Source organism: Pollachius pollachius, assembly GCF_949987615.1.
Source record: "Pollachius pollachius genome assembly, chromosome: 14".
NCBI classification, from domain to species: Eukaryota; Metazoa; Chordata; class Actinopteri; order Gadiformes; family Gadidae; genus Pollachius; species Pollachius pollachius.
Genome location: NC_136947.1, coordinates 3,740,593 through 3,750,071, shown reverse-complemented (window position 1 = coordinate 3,750,071; position 9,479 = coordinate 3,740,593). Strand labels below are relative to the sequence as shown.

Genomic DNA, 9,479 nt, shown 5'->3' with positions numbered 1-9,479 from the left:
ATCTTGTAGCTGCTTCTATCTTTGAAACGTTGATACACTATTGGTTAAACATAGGATGTGTGTTTACCAGTCATGGTTTGAAAAAAGGGTGTGACTTTTTATTTGGGCTCTATCATCCATGTGATGCATTTCGAAAAATCCCAATTTAGTGTACATTTGGTGTGGTGACACATAGGCGTAGGTTGGGCAGAAGAATCCATTTTACTGTAAATTGTTGGATTGCGTGCTCGCAACGGATTGGAACAGACTGTGCAGAAGCATGTTGAAGCCTTTACGCAAATCTTAAGGAAGTAATGCAGCTTTTTGTGACCCTTTTGGCTGGGTAAAGCACTTTTTACTTGGCCCGTAGTAATAACCGACGCACCAAATTCTCAACTTTTGGAGCTTTCACGCTCACAGACGTGTCCCACCCACTGCCACGTCCCCTTTTGACCGATAGGCACGAGAACTCAATCTCCTCCTTTTTGGCCCATATCTAGCCGCCAAATCTTGTGCAAATCCGCGCTGATATCATGCATACAGGGACAGTCGGACGGACACGCAGACGGGGTCGAAACTAGTTAACTTCTCACAACTGCCATTATCAACACGATAAAAAAAAGCAGGGAAAATATAACTGACACATCATGCTAACACAGACACATAGGGGAAGACAAACCACTGCAACTCAACACAAACGAATACTCGAAATAATTTATTATTAAGTTAGAATAGATTTGCAGCAAATTTGGTGGGTGGTTATTAGCCAAGGAATATGTGATACACTTTTTAAACCCTTTTCTTATAATCCTACTCTAAATTGTGCAAACAGCCACCCGCCCCCCCCCCCCCACCCACACACACACACACACACACACACACACACTGGAATGCAATGGATTATTCCAGGAAGTCCAATAAGTCGATATGCTTCCTCTCTTTAAACACACTTTTGTTCTCTTGCCCCTCTGATCTGATTTCCTACACCAATGGGAACTAGAAAATACATTCCCTGCAGAAAAGGCAATGTAAGTGCTGTAGTGCAAAGTCGGGTTGAAAATATGCTTTAGTAAAGCCACATAGTTTAAGTCGAAAATAATAAGTGGCTTAAATCAAGTAAAGGGATTTGATCTAATTCAACTTTTAAACTGTGATTCTAAAAAAGATTAATTTATATAGAAATTCTGTTTGGATTTATTTGAAGCTGCAAACGTTGATTTGTTAAATGTTTGAACGAAGGTTAACGGTTAAATGGACCAAGTTGCAAAGTTTGAAGTAGTTGAAGTGCCATTGACTTCCATTGTAAAAAATATATATTTTAAAAGTAGGGTATCTTAAAAAGTTTAAAATATTTGAATGGAAGTGCGCGATTCCAAGCTATCTGAACATTTTAAAATAAGAAAATTTTTCGAAGGAGTAGGGTCCCAAAGTTTGTAGAGAATAACAAAGAAAGAAAGAAAGAATAAAACTTAAGAAGAACAATAGTTGAGCGCTGCATGCAACACTCACCTATCACAACTAGGAAAATCATGTGTATGCCCTGATATGTTAATCTGTTTAAATCAATGAAAATATATACATATCAATTTATTGCATTTTTGCATTTATATAGCGCTTTTGGTGTGTGTGGACACACATACATAGTAAAACATACCATTCTGCCGGCTGTGTTTCTAATTGTTTTTCTCTTCTTCCAATTGCTGACTCAGCCAATTTCATGAGGGACCTTATGAAATGTGAATGCTTAGAACGCCGCTAACCCTGAATCCTTTCAACGCTCATTAGGTAAAGGCAGTTAAGGTACCACTCGTGGCTATAATAAGCATGCCCAGACAGACACAGCACATTCCTCTCTGTGGTTATGCGGCCGGCAATGTCTAGTACGCCTCCACCTCTCCAGCTACAACCCACTTCACTCGCACACATTGTCAAACACACACATGGTCACAGACACACACACACACACACACACATACACACACACACACACACACACACACACTCATGTTGTCATATGCTTGCATGCATGGCTCGCACACACTGAGACACACACAAATACATTGTCAGACACATTCACAAACACACACACACACACACACACACACACACACACACTCATGTTGTCATATGCTTGCATGCATGGCTCGCACACACTGAGACACACACAAATACATTGTCAGACACATCCACAAACACATACACACACACACACACACACACATATTGTCCTATGCATGCATGCACGGCTCGCAAACACGGAGACACACACACACCCACACCCACACACTGTCAGACAAACCATAGGAGGATCTTGTGAGGTAAGGGTAGGTTCTGAAGAGGTCACGGGGGTCATGGGCCAGCTGAGCGGTCAATCAGCCTGGGAGCTCTTTCTCTCTGCCAGGTAACATAACAACCCCGCTGCATTGAAAGCTTTTCATTCTCACATTCCACAGAGGAAGACTAATATTGTTCTTGAAGTTACAGCATTCTCCCCCAGCATTGAGTGAGTTGTAAGAGTCAAAAGACAGCAGAGCAATGGAGCAGGTATTCTGAAGAGCTACCCCAGGACCCTAATTGTACAAAGAATGCCTCGGTTGTAATTGTTATGCATCAGGCGTGCCCACAACACGGTGGGACACGAGTGAGACACTGAATGCGTCGTACTTTGCAAAGAGAAACATCTTGACACTTTAAAACTGAGAAATCCAATCCAGCAAGTCAGAGTAGAAATAGCTCTCTCTATAAGTACAAACCTTAGGGAGGTAAAGAACCAATCAATACTTTGTCAAATGGCAAACGCATAGACGTTAAGGTACAAAATAGGTGGAAATTCAATCCATAGCAAATTAAAGAACTAATACACAGGGATGCATGAACTTCATCCTACATCAGGCAGAGCACTTGGGATTGTGTGGCTTTTCTTAAATGTCAAAAATGGCTACATTTCTTTTATGTAATAAAACCATGAAATTAAAGCTATTCAGGAACATAATTGTATCGCAGCGGCATTCAACTGAAGTGGGACTTTAAGAAAGCAGTTATGATGTACTTCAGTGACGAGAAAAAACAATCACCATTAAACTTTGGCTCTTACGACTGAAGATTGAAGATTTAAATATCCACATTCGGTCATAAGATGGGGCTATATATTATATATGTATACAAAAGATGGTCCAAGAAATGCTACATGGTGCAATATATTGAATCAAGTTGAAGTCAAGCATGTGCGGTGAACACAGTTCATCTCCAGAGAGGAATGTATATCTTTTTTCTACTGTGCCAGGTTTCACTGGCATTGCTTTCCTTGCATTTCAAAGTGCTCTGATTAAAAAGCTGCCTCCGCTATAGCAGGACAAAGCCAAAGACCCAACATTTCCCAAAGCCATGTATGTGTTTTTAGTAGCTGCTCTGGGTTGTGCCCCACTACTTATTATAGAATAATTATACAAATGTACTGGCGTTGGCAGAGCAATGCCTGAGTTGTATAATCATACGCTTCCAACTACTGAGGGAGTCGCTCCTGAGTTAAACCTTGCTGAAAATTGGAGGCTGTGTATTCCCACCTCCCAAAAAAAAAAACTGCGAATCTATAAGAAGCCTTTTGATCTCCATCCTACATGTCTGACGTCTACCGTGACCGTTTAAAACAGATACTAGTCATTTACAACAACAACAAAGTATTGCGATTTAAGGCTTCGATTTCAGGGTTTTCTTTGTAGGTTCTCTTTGAATGCAGCATGGTAGCTTTAAATTAAGCTAATGGTTCCTGGCAACAGTCCCATGCATGCAACTTGAACTCTCGAGGTGAAGCCCCAGGGCCTTTATCTGCAAACAGTCTTAAGCCTTATAGCCTGATGTCATATCTGAAGCTAGCTCTTGTTAAAGTTGAAACCCGCAACGAAAAACATTAAACATCCTTTGTAAAAGGTGATTTCATCACTTTTATGGTTCCAATTTGAGACTGACGACCTGAAAGCTGTTGTTTTATTATATTTTCATCCTTTCTTATGTTTATCCTATGTTATTCATCATCATTAACCAAATTGCAGATATACAGAGCTCCATCATTCCTCAGAAAAAAGAGGTATTCCTCAACCACAGTATAATAGCAGATATGTGGAAACAGCTGCTATCGAGTTTCCCTTGATGGGAACACGGATGTTCTTTTGCATTATGCTGAGAGGCCACATGTGAGTATATCTTGTCATGACAGATTGAGAGGGTCATTGGTGGATCTCAGCCTTCTGTCTACAGTGAGCTGTATGGTAGATGATTCAAAGTTGTCTCACACTTCCAACCTGAAGGATCGCCTTTAAAAAGTCCAGTGAAAAATGTCACTCGTTCACACTAAATTGGGCTTTGAAAGTATGATGCTAGTGCAATCCAGTCCGCCTCTTCATTGCCGATTTCCAAAACAGACCGAAAGCATCAGCTGTTCTTCTCATCACAATATTACACACTCCAGACCACATTTCATAACAATTGCGCGTACAGGAAGGTATTGCGCATGTGCTTACTTCATGCAGGCCCTCGTGGCTTAACACAGATGTTTTATGGCAGAATCTTCAACAAATAAAGGTACAAATAAATCATCAAGTGTTTATTTTTGTGCAGCAGCAGAGCAACAAACACGCTCTGTGACGACTTGTGTTAATATGCTTTTGGATAGCCATTTGTACCCATTGATAGATGGGTATGTCCAAGCGCACTAATGTAAGGACCATAAGCTGTTATATAAGCTGTTGCGCGTGATGTTACACATGAGGAAAAGCACTGATTTGATTGGTTTAATTGAACGTTAACAATTTTGTATATTCTTGGTGATAATTGGTGTAATTGTTAACATCCCAGGAACATATATCTATAGATATACGTTGAGCATCGGTGTGGTGTGATAACAGATCAGACGTAAACACTGACGGTGTTTCTACAATGTGGTTCGTGTTTGCGTGATGGCCGCTGCCATTACACTGTCAGAGACGCCTTTCCCCGTCACACGAGGGAGAACCGGAGCCAGGGGAAACACTCTATGGCTACCACCTGTGATTCCATTCTCCGTTCCAATCATCTTTAACCATTTACGTTGCTCAGACCCATGGAGCGGTTCAGGGGCCAAAAATAAAATAAAATGAAAATAAAAAAACAAATAGGGAACGTTCTCTCTCTCTCTCTCTCTCTCTCTCTCTCTCTCTCTCTCTCTCGCTCTCTCCCTCCACGAATTGAATTTACTTAGTCTGGAAAAGATTTTGCTTTTTGGACACTCAAGCCTCTATATCAGACATTTGTTGGCGTAGAAGTAGCAGCTATTCAATCTCCAATTTTCTAATTTTTGGGCATTTTGTAAATGTCTGAAATTACCACTCCACCCAAACACTTAACATTATTTTATTTTAAAAGCAGGCATGCCCATATCAAGCTGTTCCATCTCCATTCCTCAGTCAGATAAAGGTCTTATTTGGAGAGACCTATTTGAGAAAATTAGGGATTTCCTTTCTTCACTCTATTAATTACCCTGAAATATTTGCAGTGAATCACTGATTGTCACTGAAATAAAAGGCGACGTGAGGAGGCATCTAGCCTATAGTGCAGTTTAACTCATACACTCATATACACGCACGCAAGCACGCACGTCCCCACGCCCGAGCGCGCACTGACCAACCGGTCCCTGCAATTGAGGTGCAGGCACGTGGGTGCTGCTGCTCGACTGATGCTGCGGTGAGGGACCTCTCGTGGAGCAAAAGGGGCGGTACTTTGAGACAACTTTCCAGACTAGTAATTTGATGAACAGAGGATTTTCCACTCTCTCCGGTCGCGTGGTTCAGGATCGTGCTCGCCCAGCCTCCCGTCCGCGCGCCACACTCTGGGAGTCGCTCTTTGGAGTTTTTTTTTTCTTTCCTTTCTTTTTTTTAAGGAGACGTTTACCTTCAGTCTGGTTGCTGGGTTCTGGGACAGCGCATCACAAGGGCCTACTTTGGCTTTAAGAAGCATCCAACACAATTTTTCCACACATGGCTCTGTAGTAGAAACAGATTTTTTGGGGGGGATTCGTGGATTTTGGAACGGACTAAACTTAATTTAAAGGTGTTTTATCCGTCTGTGGAGTGCTCACGATGGAGATGAAAAGATGGTCAACGAGGTGGAAAACGAAACGGTCGCTTTGGAATTGCTCATTAACCACTCTCGTCACACTGATTGTCGTTCTGCAAGCTGACGATGCCAGAGCAGGTAAGACGTTACGCAGAACGGCGCCTTATGGTTCGCGTCGCATCACTGTTGCGCTGATGGGCATCCTTTGTAGGCTCACTTTCAATATAGTGGAAGGGTGACGCTGAATGACACGTTGTTAGTATGTTAACATGTTGACCGTATTATATGTCTGAATCAGATCTAGATCTTAAACAGATCAGAGAAAATGAAAAGCATGAAAACAAACAAAATAATTGTATTGACGTTTAATTTACACCCAGCACTAATCCTAGCCGTTGGAATGACAGCCTATAACAAGTAAATGAATTGTATTTAAGTGTGTAGAACCATTTGGGCGATTTTAGTGGCTAAATCGAACGTATCATGGCCAGTGTGCGCGTATGTGTGCCAGCTAAGTGTACAACTGCAAAATGCCAACTTAACCTGTTCATTAACATTTCCTTGTCACTCGTTGTCCGCCGATTTGTAATGGCATACGAAAATGACGAAAAAACGTGAGTGAAATCGTTTCGGGTGATAGGCCTACACATTCGGAGAGTATGTGTCCCAGCAACGGAGCCAGGATGGTTTTACGCATCACTTTTACGCATCGATTTTTTTTTACTATGAATCTTCAATGTGTATGACTGATGAAAGTATAGACTGCTACAGTTCTCGACCAAAGTTGACAGAAGAATCAGCGAAGCGGGTTTTGTTTTTTAATTTCTAATTCATCTCGGCAAATCTAATTTGATCTCGCTATCTAGTTTCCTCGATTGAGTGTGGCCGTCGGTCTACTCAACAAGTCAACGACACACGGAGCAACATCCGAGAGAAACGTCCACCTCAGTTTCACCGCTGCCTAGTTATGGATGAATCCAAGACACAAACGCCCTCAGCATAACAATACAGGCACCATTCTGTAACTGAAGTTCAGGAGTTTGCCTTGTGCGGAGAATCACCGTTTCTCCGCACTATCCTGGTTCCCACTAAGTCCAAGAAGGGGCGTTGATGGAAAAACCTTTCTGGAGTTTTTCCCCCCCACTTAAAAGAACATATGTAGGTTGCATTAGCTGCCTGCGTTCTTTGAAGAATATATGGCTTTCTTTTGTGCCTGAGGTTAGGAAAGACATCCACCCTCATCAGCAGCTATCATCAAATATCAATGAATGTATGTTTTGGATTACTATTATTATAACTTATTTTTTTTACTCCATGGCTTTGATCTATCTATTATGGGCTGGATGCAATCACAAAACAATATCAGTGAGAGTGGACGGTAATTTAAGGTCTTATAGTTATCTTTTATTTGTTTGTACAAATTATCTTTCACAAGAGCAACAAGAGGAAGAACGGTGGCCATCAGTGTGACTATCCTCCCAGGATGCATTGCACTCTGCCTGGACATTCGGTCCTTTACCTACCCCCCCCTTTCTGCCCAAAAAGAAGAAACAACCCCCAACAGTGTGCCAATGTGTAATTGTAGAGAGCATACAATAAATTAAATAAATAAATTCAAATTCCACAGTGGCACAGTTTGCCAATCAGCCAGCGTTGGTCTCTCTCGGTCTGATTTTTAAACGTGACCATAATTGCATGATGTGCTAGCAAACATTTACAGCCCTTCCAATGTACTATAATTGCCACTTGGGCTGCCAACCGTCAGTCGATGGCAGTGACTTGGAAAGGGAGAAAAAAGAGGGAGATATCTGCAGTTCAAAGCCACAGAGCCATGAAGTCATGTCACAGATTTGTATCCCCCCCCGCCCCCATGTATCAAACTCAAAAGCCCAGACAAATGTGATGAATATGCCGCATAATAGTATACTTTTGTCTATTGCTTTACCACACTATTGCTTTATAATCAACTATTGTTCACAATAAAATATTTCTAAAAGAATGGTTGTGGGGGGGGGGGGTCAGTTGTCTAATGGTTTTAGCAGAGGTGTCACACGTCAGAGGGTTCATGTTAAACCCTTCCTGTCTGAGAGAAAGAAAATGTGCTCCTCTCTCTCCCTCTTTCTCTCTGTCTCTCTCTCACTCTGTCTCTCTCTGTCTCGCTCTCTGTCTCTCTCTTTCCCTCTCTCCCACTCTCCTTCTCCCTCTCTCTCTCTCTCCAGTTAGTGTCTTGTTAACATGTTGGGTAGTTTATCACAGACTTTATTCAACTGCGGTTGGCAGGCTGCCGTGTCGCTCAGAATGATGTGTGAAACTGTCAGCCGAGCTCCAAGGCCGGGCCTGGTGCTGCTGCTACTGCTGCGCTACACGCCCTGAGCAGTTAGCCTGCTACAGTGCTCTCCTTTTGGACTCGTTGCTCCCTGCTCCTCCTCTGTCTCTCTCTCTCTGTCTCTCTCTCTCTCTCTCTCTCTCTGTCTCTCTCTCTCTCTCTCTCTCTCTCTCTCTCTCTCTCTCTCTCTCTCTCTCTCTCTCTCTCTCTCTCTCTCGCTGGTGGCTCCTGGGCCTGCAGCGCTGCTGTACAGTGCGGTGTGTTGCCTCCCTGCTCCTGGGGCTGGTACAGCTGGTCTGTTGATTATGGTGGTGGAGGTGGGGGTTTGGAGGTGGTGGAAGGATAGAGCTGGTGGGGGGTGGAAGGGTGGTGGAGCTGGAGGCGTGGGGGTGGTGATAGAGGTGGAGAAATAGGGGTGGAGGGGTGAGATAGGGATGGGTCGAAGGTCACGGGGTTGGGGTGGTGGTAGAGATGGAGGGATGGGGTCGCTGGAGGGAGGGAGCAGTGGTGGAGGTGATGGTGGGTGGTGGAGGCGGAGCAAGGATGGGTAATGGGCGGGGGTGGGGGTGGGGGTGGGGGTGAACGTATGGTGGTGCAGGTGGAACCGGGAGGGGATCAGAAGGATGGAGTTGGGATGAGCCGACGCCTTAATCTGGCCTCCTATAGAGTTAGATTTCCTTTGCCGTATCCAGGGGCCGTATCCAGGGGCCGTATCCAGGGGCCGTATCCAGGGGCCGTATCCAGGGGCCGTATCCAGGGGCCATCAGGCGGTGTTGAGGCTGTGGTGGCGTGGAGTTTTGGAGGGAGTTTGGAGCTTTCCTGAGAGGGGGCGGCTATAGGCAGAGGGATTGGAAAGTAGGGAGGAGGAGGAGGAGGAGAAGAAGAGGAAGAAGAAGAAGACGAGGAGGGGGAGGGGCAGGAGGAGGGCGGGGTTTCGGGGGAGAGGGGGAGGGGGGGGGGGGGGGTGTTCCTGGCCAATTCAGCACATCTGGAATATATGAGGCCTTGAGGTATGCAGTAATGCAGAAAGGCATTCAGAAACTCACAAAGAGACCTTTAGTTCAGCTGGGCTTTGTGTGTGTGTGTG

At 43.9% G+C, this 9,479-nt stretch overlaps 1 protein-coding gene across 1 annotated transcript in view; it reads left to right on the top strand.

The window, feature by feature from the left end:
- Positions 1 to 5,797: 5,797 nt before the first annotated feature.
- Positions 5,798 to 9,479, top strand: part of LOC307085675 (uncharacterized protein) — a 66,984-nt gene continuing 63,302 nt past the window's right edge. Inside the window, exon 1 of the mRNA XM_079750540.1 lies at positions 5,798 to 6,204. Coding sequence (XP_079606666.1) covers positions 6,090 to 6,204 — 115 coding nt within the window. The 5' untranslated portion in view covers positions 5,798 to 6,089. The remainder of the gene's footprint in view (positions 6,205 to 9,479) is intronic.